General features: G+C 33.5%; 1 protein-coding gene across 4 annotated transcripts in view; it reads left to right on the top strand.

The window, feature by feature from the left end:
- The window catches only part of MGAT4C (MGAT4 family member C), a 720,391-nt gene that overhangs the window by 317,962 nt on the left and 381,425 nt on the right, over positions 1-21,004 (top strand). For 3 of the 4 annotated variants that reach the window (XM_053226554.1, XM_053226552.1, XM_053226553.1), the window contains one exon: positions 8,276-8,386. In XM_053226554.1, the coding sequence (XP_053082529.1) occupies positions 8,303-8,386 (84 nt within the window). In that variant the 5' untranslated portion in view covers positions 8,276-8,302. Of the gene's footprint in view, positions 1-8,275; positions 8,387-21,004 lie in introns of those variants that run through there. The other variant, XM_053226564.1, reaches the window with a different exon arrangement.

The following is a 21,004-nucleotide window of genomic DNA, read 5'->3' as shown; positions in this document are numbered from 1 at the left end:
AAAGTCTGTATCTAAATTCATTTTTTGAATGTGGGTGTCCAGTTGTTCTAGGACCATTTGCTTAAGAGATTATCCTTGATTCATTGGATTGCCTTTTATCCTTCATCAAAGATCACTTGACTACATTAAGTTCATTTATTTCTGAGATTGCTATTCTGTTCCATTGGTCTATTTGTCTACTCTTTCACCAATACCGCACTGTCTTAATTACCATAGATTTATAGTAGTCTTGATTTCAGATAGTATCTGCCTTTCAACTTTGTTCTTCTCAATATTGGGTTAGCTTTTCTGGGTTTACCTTTCTTCAGATAGCACAATATCTCCAAAATATTAGTTAAGAATACCACAGCATTAAACAGAGTGGCTTAAGATGGTGGGTGATCAATTTGAAAACTGTTAACACCAGAAGGGAAGATTCTAAATCAGAGTCTGAGTCACAGAGTGGTTATATCAACAATTTGAGATTTGAGTAAGGAAGCTAGGATTCAACAAGGAAGAAATACTTCAATAAGTGCTTAATTTGGAGAACTGTCATAAGTTTAAATGGAAATTATTTTTTAAATGTCAAATGACTCAGAGTTTGAGAATAAATAATACTGCAATACAGCCTAAACAGGAGATTTATTTTTATAGAATATAAAATAGAAATTTTTAATAGAAATGCTGAGGACAGAATCCATGTGCTAAGATATGTCGATTAGTTCATAGGAAAGAAGAAAACAACAATGCCTGATAATCCTCTAAAGAGTTTATTTGTAAATGAAAAAAGGTGAATATTGTGAATAGTAGTTGGTACCTCAAGCTGGGACTAAAAATAAAGGAGACAAATTACTTTGAAAGTGGAAGCTGAAGGACCTAATAAAGAGAAAGATGTGGCAGATAAAAGAAAGAAAGTAACTTATGCAGTATATGAACCATTCAAACTAGCACCTGGCATATAGAAAGTATTCAATAAATACTAGCTGCTGTAATAATGAGAAAATTAAACATAAGAAAGAAGAGAATGAGGTGAGGAGGGGCAGGATTGAGAAGGGAAAACATAAGAAGATAAAAAAGGACAAGAAAAAGCAAAAAATTGTATTAACTGTGAGTCTTGCCATTTAAATTCAATTTTCATCTAACCATCAATTATTATGTTGCATGCCACTTTTTAATGTGTTATGTTGAATGTTTTATAGCGATAGTCAATGTTGTTATATCCTATTTTTATGCGTTTGTTTAAAATGTTTAAAAACGAATATGAAGACCTGCTTATTTACTATGGAGAAGTTTATTATACTCTATTAAAAGATCATTATCATAAGCTTTTTATATAAGTACAGTTTTGTGCATGTTTAATTTTATTAAGTTGTAAAATCTGTGTAGATGAGAAAAAAAGGAGAGAGTGTGGATTTGATAAACATCTCACAGAGAAGGTGAAGCTCTAGATGATATATGGAAGACTAAGACGTGGCACGAAAGACCCTCTCCGCTGCCTAACCATTACGTTTGTGAATAGTAATCTCTTGGAGTTGTGCGCTGCTGTAGCCTATCTAAAGTTCAACTTCTCTTACTGTTTGGGGAGACGGGCCCTTTTCATTTTTTCTTAGTATTAATATGTTTTATTGAGATATACTTACCAAACAATAAAATACATCCATTTCAAAAACATATTTCAATACATGCCATACATTTTGAGAAACGTATGCAACCATGTAAGTACTACCACATCATCATATGGGAGAGTTTCCTCCTCTTAAACAGTGTTCTTTTTAGTCAGCATCTCTCAACTCACTCCCTGCCTCCACCTCCAGCAAGTCATTGACCTACTTTCTGACAGAATCCAACCATTTAAAAATACTCAAAGAAAAATCACAGAAGTTATTTTGCTCTTAGGAAGAGGCAAAAATGTTAATGGCTCTTACATTTGAAAAAAAATTAATCATACACATGGAATCATACTCTGAAATACTAGGTTAGTTGACAAAATGTCATGGCATATGTTTGTAATGGCAAAAAACATGAGTAAAGATAGGACTCTCAATGGGATTTTGTTTATTTTTGTATTTTCTTACTTGCTCTTCATTGCTTTTATTTTTCTTATGTCCTCCCTCTCTTGGGTTTATGTTTGCTGTCCTGATTATTTAGAGGTCTCTCTCTCTCTCTCTTTTTTTTTTCCCTAAAGAAACATTGAGGGAGACTATAAACGAAGTCTACTTAAAAGCAGTAAGTTACAATGAGCTCAGACTCTGGTCAATCCACATGCTTCTTATTGAAAGCAATTCTGTTAAACTTGTTTCTTTTTTTTTTAATATAAATGGTGTTTATGCAATGTAATAATTTTATTTAGTAGTAAATAATAATCTTTAAACTTTTATAAGTTTATTGACATACTTCTGGTTACTTTACTTAGTCAAGGTGTTTCCAATCATTCTTTTTCACTGAGACCAAGGTGTTCATCACAGTTATATAAACAGAGTTCTGTTCATTCAGGAAAAGGGCACCCTTTGGAATACCGTTTTTGCTATAGGACCAGTATTGTACAATACCTTTTCTCCTTGGTATTATTGACCTGTTATTCATTTTATATCATTATGTTCCCAAATTATCTATTGTGTAAAACACTAGTGATGTATGGGCAAAGAAGTCATCTTGTTATTATTAGTGCTTCATGTGATAATAAGTATATAGATTATACCATATTTTATATGTTCACATACAATGCTTCCATTTACAATGTGTAAAGGTCCATTCTAGGCACTTCACCTTCAGTATCTTATTGCCTCCTCACAGTTAGGAAGTTGAGTATTACCATCCCCTTTCATAGATGAGGAAAAGGAGGCATGATGCTAAAACACAACCTGAAAAAATTGACATATATTGAAGCCTGTTTCTCTATCACTGTGATACCCACACTTTACCCAGCCATGACTAATCATATCCATAAATATCAGAAGAATGGGTTATATGATTAGCTCTAAGCCCTGATTGCAATTTTCATCTTATTATGTGAACTGTAGATAATATAGCAATACATAGGACTCATATTAGTATGAGAAAAAAAAAACAATGAGAAAACATACACTCTTTTTTAATGTTTATTATGTATTTTTGAGAGAGAGAGTGACAGAGCATGAACAGGGGAGGGGCAGAGAGAGGGAGACACAGAATCTGAAGCAGGTTTCGGGTTCTGAGCTGGTAGCACAGAGTCCAACGCGGGGCTCGAACGCACAAACTGTGAGATCATGACTCCTGAGCTGAAGTCAGACTCCCAGGTGCCCCAAGCAATGAGATAATATAAATGAGATACTATTTTTTGTTTCACCTTTTCTCTGTTAAGACACTGATTTTGTAAATCTATTAGAAAAAAACAAGTTTATATTTCTAAATCAGAACCTCAAGAAATTTCATAAATAAAAATGTAAAATAAGGGGCACCTGGGTGGCTCAGTAGGTTAAGCGACCAACTGTTGGTTTTGGCTCAGGTCATGATCTCATAGTTTGTGAGTTCAAGCCCCATGTTGGGCTCCATTTGGATAGTGCGGACATTCTCTCCCTCTCTCTCTGCCCCTCCGCTGCTCACTCTCTCTGTCTCTCTCTTGTCTCTCTCAAAAATAAATAAACTCTAAAAAAAGATGAAAAATAAATACTGCGTAATATCTGTACTATAATGATATATTATTTTTAGAAATAAATTCTAAAATACTAGTATTTTAGTATTTATTTATTAGTATTTAGTATACTAATAAAATACTAAATATTTTTCTTGACAATGTCATCTGAAGCAGCCTTCCTGGGATAAGTAATTATACAAATGGCTATTTTCCTACTGGAATATTTTAACCTTATCTTCTGTGTGATTTATTTTCATTACCAGGACAAAATGTAATATTGCCCTAGCAATGTGTTTCCACAAACATTTCAAATCTGTTCTTTAGAACATATACTGTAATTATTATGTCTTTATATATATACATATATATACATATATATGCATATATGGCATGTATGTACGTATGTATGTATATGACTATAAATACATCCATACATATATACATAACAAGTTCTATTGAAACATATCCAAAAAAGTGCAAACTCTTATGTGAAGAGTTCTTATGTGAAGAACTTAGTGAATTTTCACAGTGAACATACCTCCATATGTAAGTATAATCTTAACAGGAAATAAAATATTACCCAAATCTCAGGATTTTATTTTGTACCTCTTCCTAGTCACTCTCCTCAGTTTACTCCAATAGTAATAATTAATCAGTAAACTAGCACCAGAAGTGTAGTTGTTGGATCACAGGGTAAGAATATTTTCGGCTTCAGTATATACTACCAGTTTTTCAAAGTGCTGGTGGGTGCCAATTTGCTAAACTTTAAGCAGTGTGTAAGAGTTCCACTTGCTTTCCATTCTCCCCAAATATTGAAATAACATTTTAGATATTCTACTCTATATGATGAGCATGCATTTCTCTGGTAAGAAATAATGTTGAGGACTCTCTCATATGGTATTGACAATTTGGATATCCTCTTTTGTGAAGTGTTTACAAATATTTTTCCTTTAAACATTAGATAGATTTTCATGTGCTTATTAAAGAGTTTTATTTATGTTTATTAAAAATGTTATCTCAGGATAATTGACATGAATTGAACTGTACATATTTAAAGTATGCAGTTTGATTAATTTTGACATATACATACATTCATGAAATGATCGAGACAATCAGGATAATGAATTCATCTGTTACCCACAAAAGTTGCCTCATTATCCTTGGCTGTCTCTCACACCAGTTCCACCACCCTCTTTTCTAGTCTCCAGGCAACAAGTGATCTGCTTTCTGTCACTATAAGTTAGTTTGCATTTTTGGAATTTTAGATATGAATGAGATCATACAGTATATACTCATGTTGTTTAGTTTCTTTCACTAAGCATAATTACTTAGAGATTCATCTGTATCATTGTATGTATCAATAGATCATTGGTATTGGGGAGTTGTTTCGTGGGTATATAGTTTAAGGTTTACAAGATGAAAACGTTTTGAAGATGGGTACAGAATAGTGTGAATAAACTTAACACTGCAGAACTGTACATTTATAAATAGTTAAGATGGTAAATTTTATGTTATACATTTTTAACACAATAAAACATTAAAAAAATCTTTGTTTTTTAGCTTAAACGATTGGTGAATTTTTACTAAAATAAGGAAGAATGGAAAAAAGATGAAATTTACAAAGACATGGCAGAATCAATTGCTCTGCTTTTGTCATGTTTGAATTTTAAAATGCCTGTTATAGAGCCAAGAATTGAGATCAGTAAGCAGATGGAGTATCCCACTTGGAGAACAGAGGAGAGGTCAGGCTGCAGATGTATATTTGGTAGTGAAAAGGATAGATATTATTTAAAGCCAAAGACCTGAATGAGAACATCTATGGGGAAAGTGTGAATTTGAGAATAGAAAGGAGTCCAGGAACAATCAAGGAGTTGTCCAATCATCATTTGGGCAGAGGAGGAGAAGCTATCAAATGAACCTGGGACTGAAAGATCTGCAGGTTAGGAGAAACACCATAAGGTGGCATCACTAGAGCCAAGAGAAGAAAATGTTTCAGGAAGGAATTAGTTAAATGAGTTCACATGAGATCAGGTAAGATGGGATCTATTTTAATGGCTTGATGGACCCTCTGTGAGACTCAGTTGGGAAGGAATTGGAAAGGAATTCTAAAGTAGAACTTTTGAAATAGTTTTCAATACAGAAACACAGCAGCAAGAGGGAGAAGTGGGGGTGGTGGGAAGGTCTTAAATGCAGGGAAATATTAAAGCAGGGTTTTAAACTGTTGAGAATGATTCAGTGCAGAGTCATCTGATGTAAATGAGAGGAATCAGCATAAGAAAGTTCCTTGTCCATCTGAAAAGGTTCAGCAGTAAAGTTCCAAGGAGTTTGGTAGATAGTTGGGGCAGATTGGGTGAGTTGGAGACCCCTATGGTAATTCCTGTTTTCTCAGTGAAGAAAATGTAAGGCTATTCTATCTATTGTAATTAGGAAGACTGAATATAACATGAAGAAAAAGAAGATATTTATCTGGTTCACTACTGTATCCTAAGACCTTAACAAAGGGTGTATCATCTAAAGATACTTAATAGGTAATTCCTAAATTAACAAAAAAATGTTTAAAAGAAAATCATAAAAAATTATCTTTTTGAAGTTCATTTGCAAATCATTTCTAAAGTCATCATGCCCATAATGATTTTAAGTTCCTCAATGTATCACAGCTGCAAATATATAATAATTCTCTAAATGTTTGTTCCGATTTCCAATCAGCAAGCTAAATCACACAAATGTTTTTCTTTTTCTTTTCTTTTCTTTTTTTTTTTTTTTAAATCTTAGATATACTGTTTTGGAAGCAATGGTTTTAGGACATAGTTGAACAGCATCGGTGGGTACTACCTTAAGAATTTACTGTTGTAATTTTCAAATTACTCCTTTCTGAGCCTTATTTTTCTCATGTGTAAAATGGAGAATAGTAATGCCCTCTTCACTATTCTGATGAAAGAATTGAATAAAGAAATGTTAGTGGAAAATTTTATGAAAGCAAATGTTATATAATAAGCAAGCTAATAGTTCAGTGATAAAAACCTTTAAAAAAACAGTATGTAGGGGCTTCTTCCTCCACACCCTACCTCTATAAGTAGCATGATGAGATTAGTCATCTGTGTTCATAGAAGAATAATATATATATACATATATATACACATGTATATATATATACATATATACACATATATATACATGTGTATATATATACACATATCTGTAGTAATCTGAATTATAATAAAAGTCTTTAAATGGCTCTGAAATTTACAAATATGAATAAGAAGTGTTCAGCATCCAAACTTTTAGGTTCTTTTAATTTAAAGATGTTACTTAATAAGACTCAGGAATACATAGAATTTTATCCTTGTAGTGTATCTAAATTTTTACTTGCTTCTGGAAACAGTTATAAATTATCATAATTTGTCACTTTTAGAAATTGATAAAATCATAATTTGTACATTCATAAACTGTTTTGTGGTAGTTGTTTAATTTGTATGATGAAAAATAAACTATCAAATATAAAAAAGAAAACCCTCTGATGCAATCATATCATCTTTTTTTAAATGGTGGCATTGCCAGTAACTGTTAGCCAGGCTTTATGCACATGGGAAGCAAGACAAAAATTACACTTTCATGTAGTTGTAAGAAAATATTACTGAGATTGTTGTAAGTAGTACAATTTGAGGCTGCATTTTTCATTGAGGCTTATCATTTTGATCTAGTGTTCACATTTTTCTTGGTAATAGGAATATGCCACTCATAGTTATAATCATTCAATGCTCCCATTAAATTGAATGTTTAAAAATAAGAAAGGGGCGCCTCGGTGGCTCAGTCGGTTGAGCACCTGTCTTCAGCTCAGGTCATGATCTCACCGTTTGTGGGTTCAAGCCCCGCGTCAGGCTATGTGCTGACAGCTCAGAGCCTGGATGGAGCCTGCTTCAGATTCTGTGTCTTCCTCTCTCTCTCTCTCTGTCCCTCCCCTGCTCATACTCTGTCAGTCTCTCTCTCAAAAAATTAATAAACATTAAAAAAAATTAAAAATAAGAAAAAAAAGCCCAGGTTGTGTGACGCCTTCATTGGTCCCATAAAAATTAAAGGATGTGACTGAATCTGGACCCCTTTGAAGGTTTGGGCAAAGGCACAGTGGAATATTTAACATGATTTAGAAATGCAGCACAGTTGGTCTCAGACTCTAGGGTATTTTATAGGCATTATTGATGTGGCTTTTGCACAAAGTAGAGGTGTGGAATATTCACTTGACTTTTATCAAATAGTGAATGAAAGACACTTAGAAACACTGATATCTCATTCACATGTAAATAATGAGCTGAATATTGTCAAATTTAGAAATAAAGACATACAGATGCCAAGTCAATTTATTTATCAGACAATGTCATCTTGATTGATTGAGATTTTTAAGTCTGAGCTGTACCTTCAGACCCAAGGGTCTTGACATAGTCATCAAGTTGACACTCACAAATTCATAGTTTCTTTAAGGATATTAATCTCAGCATTGAATAGAGAAAACCAAGTAGCAAATATTGAAAGTAGAAACATAATTGGTCTGTTTGGAAAAAGTCCATCAGGGTAACAGTGACTAGATTCAACATGCAAGTGCCATCATGATGAATGTTTACAACACTTTTTTGAGAGCCAATTATACTGTTGTTTTTTTTTTTTTTTTTTTTTTTTTTTTTTGTGCAGAGACTGGAGATCAGCCAGATCAGTTATATGCACAAAGCCGCTTTGGATCTGTCTTTTCAAACAAGAGCTGCAGAAAACGTTAGAGCAAGGTTGACGCTTTATTCCACTCTGGTAAGAGAAGCTTTCTTTTTCTTTGCTATGGTGAAAGTTTGATAAGAAATCCTTTTACATCATAATGTGGTCACGGAGAAGAGACGCTGTTCTATGTTACAAGTCATAAAGTGTTTTCTTTTGAACTACTTTTTCAGAATGCTTTTTGTCTGTATGTTATAGCAAAATAAAACAAACACTGAGTCATATTGTACATGTTAAGTTTGTATTTGAGGTAGAAGAGTCTTAAGGTATTCTTCTGCTGAGTGAAATGTGGTGTTATTTCATGTTTTATGCCGCTGGTCAGGACAAAGGGGTAAAAGTATCAGGATTTTTCTGATACCACGGCTGAGAGTGAATCCATGTTTTTAAGTTTCCCCTGACCAATGATATTGTTAGTGTCCAGCAGCTCACCACCATAAAGCTTCAAGAGCCCAACAAGATCTGGCTTTTGGGTTTACTTGCAGATATTTCTGATCACCCTAATCTTTCATTTTAAAAACTGGAAAATCTGGAGATAGTATTCTGGGTGAGTTTGTCTGCACACTGCTTTTGTCACTTTAGCTCTAAACAATGTAACTGTACACATATATACAAAATACACGATTTTGTTTGTCACATAAATTTCTTTGACCTGTAATGTGCCTCAATATTTGCACAAAAATCTCTACATGTTACAAACTCCATCTGAATTCGTATCTGTCTACAATAGCAAGAAATAGTTGTGTAGATATATAGATATTAATAGATACATACACACACATAACTATACACAAATATTTCACATGTACACAATTCATTTGAGATAATAGCAGATTTATACATTATAGCAGTTTCTAACTGGAAGTTGCATTTGTATAACTCCTCATCCTCTTGGTAAGCATTTGTTCAGAAAACAATGATATAAATATTGAAAGGACTATGACTAATCAGCCACATTTAAAGCTAAATCTGTTTTTTAAGTGTACTTGTCTGTAGTTTCTTCTTTTTTTGAGTAATTCAATTACATTTGCAATTTAATATATAACCATGAGATTTTAATCTAAACATTTTTAGGGATTTACCTCAGAGTAGTATTCCCAGATTCAAAGATACAAGCAGCTGGCAATGTCAGTCAAATGGGTCACTAATAAATATTCATTCTCGTTTGATCATTTTAATAAGTATTTGTTGACAATCTATCTGGTTAAATGTTTCAGTGAGAGGAAAACTGTAATTTATAAAAGAAATGGGACATAGGATATCTGTGAAGATTTAATGATGATTCAGTAAATGTGCTTGAAAATAACTAATTTATATTATAGTTTTGGCTAAGGACAAATAGGTGAGTACTTTATATAGTCAGGAACAACCAGGGACAACAATAAATGCGATGAGAATTAGTTTTTTTCAGATTTAAAAATAGTTCAACTTTTAATGTATGATCCTAAACAACTGTCGCAATGCCATTTTTCCCTTCTTTTAAACTATGTGTGCATTTAATACAACTCATTTCAAGTACTTGAGCTATGTACATTATACTGAAAGCAATAGAGACAGCCCTGCCCCTGAAAGAGATTCTCGTTTAAGGGGAACTGAGGCAAGAAAATAATAATAGTAATAAATAAAGAACAATTATATCACCAAGAGTCCATAGAGTAAAGTAAAAAAAAAAAAAAAAAAGAAAGAAAAGAAAAGGTCAGTCAGTATTCCATGGTTTTTGCCCTCTTAAAGAGTGTCTTTTGCCTGTAGGTGCATGCAGCCAGCAAAACAGCAAAGTTCCACAATTCTCTTACTTTGTATCTTTCCCAATCTTGAAGTAAATTGCAGATGTACAAAATCCTTCTAAGACAACAACCACATTTAATGGCACATATAACCATTTTCATTACTACCTTTGCTGTTAAACACTGCAATTGTTATCACACACACACACACACACACACACGTACACACACCCTATTCAGAAGAAGGAAAGAGAGGGAAGTAGAGATAGCACCTCCACCCTCTGATGAGTATGGCACAGTAGGATCTCCTAGAATTTTCTTCTTTGAAGCCTTTCCTTTTAGTGTTCATGCCCAAGAACACCGCTGTTTCTATTGTCTCCTATGTAGGTTCCATGTGCCCTTCATGGCTCAGAGTAAAGGCCACTTTACATCACCATATCTGCCCCACAAGCCTCATGCACACTCCAGGTGAAATTATTCCATCCTGGAACATTCTTATCTTTATCATTGCAGGAAAGACCGAAGTGTATGAATAGCATGCAAATTCAGTGCTTCATAATCTCAAAGACTATGAGACACCTTTGTTACATATTCTCTCCTTCCCCACACTGTTTGAGAAGTCTGATTTTTAGAAAGTTATATTTTTAGAAGACTATATTTTATTGCTTTTTAAATTGTCTGCTTTCTTTGGTCTCCTGTTTTTTTTGGTTTTTTTTTTTTTTTTTACAGCTGATAATCTTGTACTTCATTTCATTGAGAAAATAGAATCGTCTGGCAGGTTCTCCCACATTCTTTTGCTTCTAAATCTAAAAAGCTTACCTCAATCTGTATCTATTTCTCTCTTCTTTCCACCTTTGGTAGTGGCAGGAAGCACCTGAACTTTTACAATGTTCAGACTTTTATTTTTTATTTTTTTTTTAATTTTTAAATTTTTTTTTATGTTTATTCGTTTTTGAAAGACAGAGACAGAGCACAAGCAGGGGTGGGGCGGAGAGAGAGGGGGATACAGAATCTGAAGCAGGCTCCATGCTCTGAGCTGTCAGCACAGAGCCCAACGCGGGGCTCGAACACATGAACATGAGATCATGACCTGAGCCGAAGTTGGACACTCAACCCACTGAGCCACCCAGGCGCCCCTTCAGTCTTTTCTTCTGACTTCTCAGGTATCTATTTCAGTCTATAAAATTTTCATTTATGATCTTCTATTCTGTTTTCTTTGTAAACTCTGTCCCATTGGAATTCTCTGTGTTCACTACAAATATTTACCCTTTATGTCTGAGATACCACATTCCCCTCTAGAGGTCGTCCTTGTTTCTGCCCAAAGACTTTTCTCCCCCCAGGCACCATTTTCATGACTTTATCTTCAGTTCTTTCCAATGTTCCTCCATCTTCATGTGTCTTCCAAACTTTCTCAGGTATCCCCTTGACTCTCTTGTTAATAAATCCACTGGACACTTTTCAGTTCTCATCTTGGCTTCCCACCATTTCTTTCTAAACTTACTTAGTCCATTCACCCCACCCTGCTTTATTCCAGAGTATATCATAAGAACAGTACTCTAGGTAACACACTTTGGGAAATAAGCATGTATCAAGCACTTAGACTTTGGAAAATAGGCTTAAATCTATGATTTAATGGCATTAGCTTCTGAAAATGTACATATGTGAATATTTACCCTAACTCAAAAGATAGTAAGATTACATATAATTAATATATCTGATCATGTCATTTCCTTGTTTAAAAGCACAAATTATTTCTCATCACTCTTGGAATGAAATCAAAATTTCTTACTATAAACTCTCAATTCTGCTTGATCTTGCTATGGTCATCTCTGCCATCCCATCTACAGCATTTCTTCATGCTTGCTGTGCTCCAGCCACATGGGTATCTTTGCTAATCCTAGAGTACACCAAGAATGAGCTTGCCATAGGATATTTACTTTGCTATTTCCTCTACCAGGAACATCATTCCTCCAGATATCCTCATGGATTACTCTCCCATTGTATATATTCAGTTCAAATATCACCTCCTCAGAAAGCCTGGTGCATCTTTCCCCTCCTGTGGACACTCTGTATACTGAGACTCCCCTTTTCCTTCTTATAGTATACAACTACTTGATATTTTATTTACTTACTTGCTTTATTTTTCTCTCCTAGACTAAGAGAGACTAAGTTTAACACTGTGTGGGAAGTGCGTGGTATCTTCAAGAAAACCATTATGATTATACTAGCTTGATTACCCTCGCTATTCATTTTTGGAATTGTCTGTTATGTAATTATTGCAATGTGAGGAGCATGTAACATTACTTACTTAACCATAACACCGTATGGCCAGCACACGCGCGCGCGCGCGCGCACACACACACACACACACACACACACACACACACAATATGACATTTACTTATAAAGGTACAAAAATTGAGATTTGTTTTTTCTTCACCAATTCACATGGCTTTTTGTGAGAAAATACTCTGTACATGACAAGAATGATTAAACTTGATCCCTATGAAATTTCCTTAGGGAATCTGTTCTCATTCGTATTCGTTCCTTTCTATTACTCAAACAAAGCTAGTGAATAAGGCCATGAGGTCTTATGTTTGACAATTGTTGTTTTAATTCTGCCACCACTCCTCCTTATTGTTTGTGAATTTAGACAAAAAATATAAGCTTTCCATCAAGATAATAAAAATAACATTTCTATCACTATAAAATGATTCAGATTAAATATGAAAAAAATATATGTAACACTTATAGAATGCCTAGCACACATTACTATGAACAGGTTAGTTGTTACTTTTTTTAATGTTTATTTATTTATTCTGACAGAGAGAGAGGGAGAGAGAGAGAGAGAGAGAGAGAGAGAGAGAGAGAGAACATGCACGTGTACATATAAGCAAGGGGGGCAGAGAGAATTCCAAGCAGGATCTGCACTGTCAGTGCAGAGCCCATGTGGGGTTCAATCTCAAAACCCGTGAGCTCATGACCTGAGCCAAAATTAAGAGTCAGATGTTTAACTGACTGAGCAACCCAGGCACCCCATGTCATTATTATTTTGAGATATTTTTAGACTTCAGGTATCCCCTGACAATTATCTTTATGTGAAAATGCTCAGAAGTCAGCCACACTTTCTTCCACTTCTGGTACTTCTGTTAGGTCACCATTGCACTAACAGTTTTGCACTCTGGTTTTAACAGGCATCATTCCCTCTTCAATCTGTCCCTAAATATTGATATATTCCTTTTCTCTGTCACATATGACTGACACCATGCTATATAATCAATACTGAGTTCTAGAATTTCTTGTTCTCAAAGTATCTCCTGATTCATCTTTTCCATTTACATTGTTTTACCCTGATAAGTAATTTTGCAAATATCTCTCATCTAAATTGTTGAAAAGTCACTAATCTATTTTTACGTGTTTGCCCCTATCAAGTCATTCAACTTAAGCACTATCCGACCACATGCACTTCCTCAAAGGAATTTCACTAAACCTCCATTTTGCAGTAATTTAAATGCAGTAGGTGGGTGAAAATCCTAATTTTAGTATCTCTGGTTTTTATCAAATTATTTGTAGTTGATTCCTACAGTCAGTGTCATGTTAGAATTTGTCATCTCTGCTCCACATAGCTCAACCTACTTTCAGTACCAGCAAGCTAGCCAGAATCTACCCTTTTCTTCTTATGGTAGAAGTGTGAGTGAGTAAGCCCAAGAGCTTCTCTAGCCTTCTCAAGCTGCAACAATAGCCACTAGCGTTGCATTGGCCAAAGCAAGTCACGTGACTAAGCCTAAAGTCAAGAGAGTGAAAGTATCTTCCATCTGTGGATATGAGAGAAGGAGAAGATCTGTGTTTTCAAATAATAATCTAATTTATGCCTGCTATCTAAAGAAATGCTCAGAGATTGTATTATTATTATTTTATTGTTATAAAAGAGATTGCATATCAATTATAGCAAATATATAACAATCCGAAAATCTTATGTGAAAAAATTAAAAGAGCCACTATTAATATATTAGCTAGACTGAAATTTTCAAGTTATATATTATACTAATAATCACATATTCAGTGAAAATATGTTGTCAATAAATGTTACACATATATTTTCAGTATACTTTGAATTCACATAAAGTTCGTTTTGAAGTATAGAAAATTAAATGTTTTCTCCAATTATAGTAATATAATTATATCTTAAAATCAATTTGTTTTGTTTTGAGTTTTTTGTTTTGTTTTTATTTATTTATTTTTTTATTATTATTTTTTCAGTATATGAAATTTATTGACAAATTGGTTTCCATACAACACCCAGTGCTCATTCCAAAAGGTGCCCTCCTCAATACCCATCACCCACCCTCCCCTCCCTCCCACCCCCCCATCAACCCTCAGTTTGTTCTCAGTTTTTAAGAGTCTCTTATGCTTTGGCTCTCTCCCACTCTAACCTCTTTTTTTTTTTTTTTCCTACCGGACCTCATTGAAAAGGACTTTCTTGACTCCAGTCAGCTCCTTCAGGGTGTTTGCATCATTTTGTGATTTTCCTGTAACACTTTAAGTTACTTTCAATTATTTTGCTGAACTTTTTGAAGTGAAGAGTAATTCATTTTCCAAAGACTTAATTTTTCCTCATATTTTAAACATATATCTTCTGTGAATATTTCACTTCCCAGATATTAAGCACAGAATATAATTAATTGAGAAACAATCCTTTAGAAAAGATAGAATATTATTAAAACACAGCACAATTTGTAAGATGATTCATGTATGCAGAGAGTTGCATACCGGGGTATACAAAATTTTTAACTTTATCACAAAGTTAACCTATGACTTTTCCTACTGACAAGGTAATATTTACTGTGATTTGTAATTAATTTATTTATGTTTTTCTAAGCATATATGTTTTAATACTGGCACATTTTATTTCAAATTTTAAAAAGTAATAGCAAATAATAAAATTAAAAAACTGAAATATAACATAACATGTATTTTGCTCCAATTAATGGAATATATAATTCAATTCATGACCAAGCTAGATTTATAATTTGAAAAACATATTATTGAAAAATAAATGATATAATGCCCTCTGCATTTCTTGGTACAGTCTTTATTGTAAAGTCTAGATTGTCTGATATAAGTATGGTTACTCTGGCTTTCTTTTGTTGACCATTAGCATGATAGATGGTTCTCCATCCCCTTATTTTCAATCTGAAGGTGTCTTTCGGTCTAAAGTGCGTCTCTTGTAAACATCATATAGATGGATCTTATTTTCTTATCCATTCTGCTACCCTATGTCTTTTGATTGGAGCATTGAGTCCATTGACATTTAGAGTGAGTACTGAAAGATATGAATTTATTGCCATTATGATACTTGTAGAGCTGGAGTTTCTGGTGGTATTCTCTGGTCCTTCCTAATCTTTGTTGCTTTTGAGATCTCTATATCTATATCTATATCTATCTATCTATATCTATAGATATATATATAGATAGATAGATATAGATATAGATATAGATAGATAGATATATATCTATAGATAGATATAGATAGATATAGATATATAGATATATATCTATAGATAGGTATAGATATAGATATATATCTATAGATATATGTAGATAGATATAGATATATATCTATAGATATACCTATAGATATATATCTATAGGTATAGATATATATCTATAAATATAGATATATATCTATAGATATAGATATATATTTCCCCCATCTTTTCTCCTCTCAGAGATTCCCCTTTAAAATTTCTTACAGGGCTGGTTTAGTGGTCACAAACTCCTTTAATTTTTGTTTGTCTGGGAAACTTTTTATCTCTCCTTCTATTTTAAATGACAGCCTTGCTGGATAAAGAATTATTGACTGCATATTATTCTGTTTCAGAACACTGAATATATCCTGCCACTTCTTTCTGGCCTGCCAAATTTCTGTGGATAGGTCTGCTGCAAACCAGATCTGTCTTCCCTTTTAGGTTAGGGACTTTTTTTCTCTTCCTGTTTTCATGATTCTCTCCTTGCCTGAGTATTTTGTGAATTTGACTATGATATGCCTTGTTGATGGTCGGTTTTTGTTGAATCTAATGGTAATCTAATGCAATGATCTATGTTTATATCTCTTTTAAGTGTAAAGCATTTGGACCAATATATCTTGGTTACCTCAAACTCTAATTCATATATTTATGAGTGGTTTTTCAGGTTATACTTGGTAGAAAAATAAATAATTTGATGTACTTAATATACAACAGAATTTAAGATTGCTGTCAACTTGAAATAATACTTACACACATACATATATAATAAATTAACAGATTGAAAGGTAAATAGATGATAGGTAGATGATGGATGGATATATTAGATAGGCAAATGATAGATAGATAGATAGATAGATAAAGATATTTTACATTAGATATACTTTTGATAAAATGTCACTGATTTTATACCCTGAAAAGTAAATGACTATATGAAGAATATCACCTCCTTTATTGTCCCTCAGATTAGATTTGCTGATAAATGAAAAGATTCAGAATTTTTTAGTATCAGGATCTTGATGCCTAGTTCTTTACTGCACCAAGCTAATGGGACTTCACAGCACTTTTGTGAATAACCCAGCAATGAAAGTGAGCCCTAACCTTCAGAGATTCTTTTCTGTTATGTACCCTGGGCCTACTCTCTGCAGATGCATGTCTAAGAACAAGGACATTAGAATGAGACAACCATAGTTCAAAAGCAAGTTCCATCACCCACCAGTTGTAAAAACTTGAGCGATTAATCTAACCTCTATACGCCTTCATTTCCTTATCTCTAACATGGAGATAATAACATCTATTTTATAGTATTAAATGAGATAATCTAGATAAATAATTCAGTCTTGAATTATATATAATACATGCATTTCACATTTCTATAACCTGATATAAAGTAATTTGTCACAGAGATTTTATACTATATTAGCTTTTAAATATTCTATGTGAATGAAAAGGCTCACCTTTTGTGACATTTCAGAAAACATATGGTGATCAGATATTTTACTTCCACTAATATAAATGGAACAGAATTATCTATTATTGGACAACTACAAATATGACTAGTAAGGATATGAAAACTTCCCTTCCTGAATGTATAGGAGGGTCTGAAAATGTACAAGGGCATACGTGTATGTGTGTGTGTGCAAGGGGTTAGGAAAATAACAAAAATATTTCCATAATTGAAAAGAATGCTTGAGTCAGTCAAATACAGGTTCTGTGATACTAAAAACTTTATTTTTGAGGGGACAGAAAGTGAAAAGCAGACAATATATGTTTTAAAATGTTAAAACATTTATAACTGTATTAATGTAGCATTATAATGATAGTGTAGAGAGTACTCCATACCTCTCCAGTAACTAGATAGTCAAAGTCAGGACTTTCTGTATTAAATATATCCATTAATGGTCTATATCCTACCACAAAGAAATGTAGAATGGGAACATCAGAATTGCACTCTAAAGGAAGAGGGTGGCCTCTCTTTACAAAATACAACCCTCTTTTTTCCAAAAGTTTATAGAATAAAGCTATAAGAATAGTATCCTAAACCTGTGAATGCCTTTCTTCAGTGCTCTTGCACCTGTTAGCTGACATTAATTAGTAAGGCATAGACTCATTACTTATGGACAGTTCTTTGTATATCAATTATTCCTCAATAAAGCTATTTTTAAAAATAAAGTGTGGACACTTGAATAGAAGTACAATGTAGGAAAGTCAGAGAAACATACTTACATGTGGTTTCTCATTATAGCTTTGAGAAGTAGGCATGCCTCCATATAGTACTACAGGGGTTAATTAAGAGCAGGGGCTTGGTTCCAGAACCATTTCTGCCATAGGTTAGCCATATAACCCTTGGAAAGTTGCCTAACATTCCTAGGACTTTGTTTCCTTATCTGTACAAGGTCAGTAATACTTATTAATTCTACATAAGATTTTATACTTTATATGTGAAATTTAACTGAGATGGCATATTTATTTAGTATAGTGTCTTATACCTTACAAGTGATCAATACATGATAATTATTAGAATGTTATTATGATGATGTATTTCTTCTCCTAATGTTCTATCTAACAATAAAGCAGCAGGCTTATGAGCCAGTGGGTGAAGGAATGGCAACATAAGATTTTCCCTTTTTTTAAATGAAAACATTCACTAATGATCTGAGGACAGTGCTGAAATAGAAAATACCCAGAAAGTCATTGACTGTGATAGACTACATATTTAGAATTGTCAGGGGCAGATGCCATAAGGTATTGCTTATCTAGGTGACCATCTAATAATAGGTGGTGTCTCTCTAATACTGATGAAATAGTTTTAAAATGAAATGTCCTCAAGATATTTAAATATTTATATTGCATTTACATAGATTCTATTATGGAAAGAGGAAAAAGTTTTACATTTTTATTTCTTTAAGATAAAATATGTACTGAGTATACCATGGAACAAAGTATATAGTTATTGATATAAGTGTTGATTTTTATTATTGCTATTATTAATTTAATCAACACTTTTAAAAATTATTGTTAATGTTTATTTACTTTTGAGAAAGAGAGAGAACTCATGAGTGGGGAGGGGCAGAGAAAGGGGGAGACACAGAATCTGTGCAAGCTCCAGGCTCAGAGCTGTCAGCACAGAGCCCAACGCGGGGCTTGAACTCACAAACCGTGAGATCATGACCTGAGCCGAAGTTGGACGCTTACCCGACTGAGCCATCCAGTCGCCCCTAATCAACACTCTTTAAGCAGAGACAGAAAGGCATTTTGTAAGGTCTCCCTATAATCAGAAGGAAGCTTTGTTACACAAAAGCAAGTTTGATACCGATCCATTTGGAAAAAAACCCAATTTATTAGTGAAACTGTATGTATGTGATACTCAATATTTTCATTGGAAAAGGAATCATTATGTAATTTGTTTGTGGGTTGATGCAAGGCACTCTACACCTTCAAGCAGAAAGGTGAGAGAATGAACCCAGTGCTAACACTTGTCACTGTCAGTATGCACATTGTCAAACGCAAGTGTAATATGTACATCTTAGATTTGAAAATATCAAGCCAGTATATGTATTTCTCATTCATCTTAAATTATGATGAAAATATGCATAATGTGTACACCAAAAGATTTGGAGCCACTACTTTGCTGCCTTGGCTTAAATTCAGGTTCTATCACTAATGATTTATGTATCTTTGAACAAGTTACTTTAGTTCTCTGTGCCTCAGACTTTTCATCTATAAAAAAGATATTATAATAGTACCTACTTCACTGAGTTGTTATAATAATGAAAAGATTAAGAAACGTGTTCTTAGTGCCTGGCATAAAGACATTAAGCTCTCTATAGGTGTTTTTAATGATGATGATGATTACGTTCATGCCCAGCCAATCCTCACTCATCAAGGCTTCAGAGACTGAACAGATATTGCCTAGAACACTCATCCATTTCTCAGTGTGGTCAAATTACTCTGGTAAATCAATCAGAGAAGAGGTATGCTGAAAAACTAACCATTTAATATAACAACAACAGCAGCAGCAACAATACTATATACAACACTATAGTCCCAAACTCTCTTTACATATAAAGGAAATGTACTGAATTTTACCCCAAAGTAAAACAGAATGCTATGCACAACCTAAGAGAAGTTCTAACCAACCGGAGAAAGAATAGTATACCTCCTGTGATTGCCTCAGGAAAATGTGGGCAGAAGCTAATGATAAGGGTTACTATAAGAAGCACTATTTTTATTCCCCTTTTACAGATGAGAAAATAAAGATTTTAAGGATGTTAACGTAATAGAGATGGTCTGGAACCCACGTTTTTCTGACTTAAATCCAGTTTCCTAATGCTTATTTACTTCTGTGTTTTATTATATATGTCAATTAACCAAAATATCTGAACTATAATAAGAAAACCTTTACTTGTCATGTCTTACATGCTAACACAAATATTCAGATCATTTTTTCATAATTTGTTAATCTATACTAATAATTTTATTTTTTAATTTTTAATGTTTATTTTTTGAGACAGAGAGAGACAGAGACAGAGCATGAGAGGGGGAGGGGCAGAGAGAGAGGGAGACACAGAATCCTAAGCAGGCTCCAGGCTCTGAGGTGTCAGCACAGAGCCCAATGCCGGGCTCAAACTCCCAAACCATGAGACCATGACCTGAGCCAAAATTGGACACTTCACCAACTGAGCCACCCAGATGCCTTGAATTTTGATTTTGATATAATTTGAGTGGAAGTAAAAGGTTTATTTCCAGAAAGCATAGGTCTACTTATTTTACTTTTGCTCTAAATCTTTGACATTTTTCTAAGTATCTGTCTTGCAACTATCTGTCTTGCTTAATGAATGATTCTACGTGGACACATACTTACAATGAGTCCTCATATTGACTCTCCCAATATTGAAGAGGGAGAGAGTGCTAATCCTAAGGTGAAGAATCATGCTGATAAGTTTCAATACATTTAGGGATGGATATTTTAATACATAATGACTTGCATTTCCCTACTTTTTACTCTCAATCCTTTCTAATTTGAGGCATTTTCAGACTCATTAAACTTGTATTTCTATTATAATGCAATTCAATTACAGCATGCTATTCCCAATCTACACATGCAAGTATACATACATGCACACACATATGCACACATGTACTCAGTAGTGGAAGATATCATATAGTTGATAGCCAAATTCTTAGTTGTTCCATTACAGAAAATTCCATTCATGTTGGTAGAACTGTAAGAAAAAATATGGTAGCCATATGTTTTCTGAAACTTCCAAAAGCCCTTTTTTTTAAATTTAAACAGAATATTTACGGCAGATATAATGTTAAAATTCTCACTTAAATATTTTTTTTTTATTTCAGGTTAAATTCCAGTAATAATATTTCTTTAAAGCTTTTAAAGCATTTCAAATTTA

Source organism: Acinonyx jubatus, chromosome B4, assembly GCF_027475565.1.
Source record: "Acinonyx jubatus isolate Ajub_Pintada_27869175 chromosome B4, VMU_Ajub_asm_v1.0, whole genome shotgun sequence".
NCBI lineage: Eukaryota > Metazoa > Chordata > Mammalia > Carnivora > Felidae > Acinonyx > Acinonyx jubatus.
The sequence above is the reverse complement of the archived record's forward strand: the minus strand, read 5'-3'. Positions and strand labels throughout refer to the sequence as shown.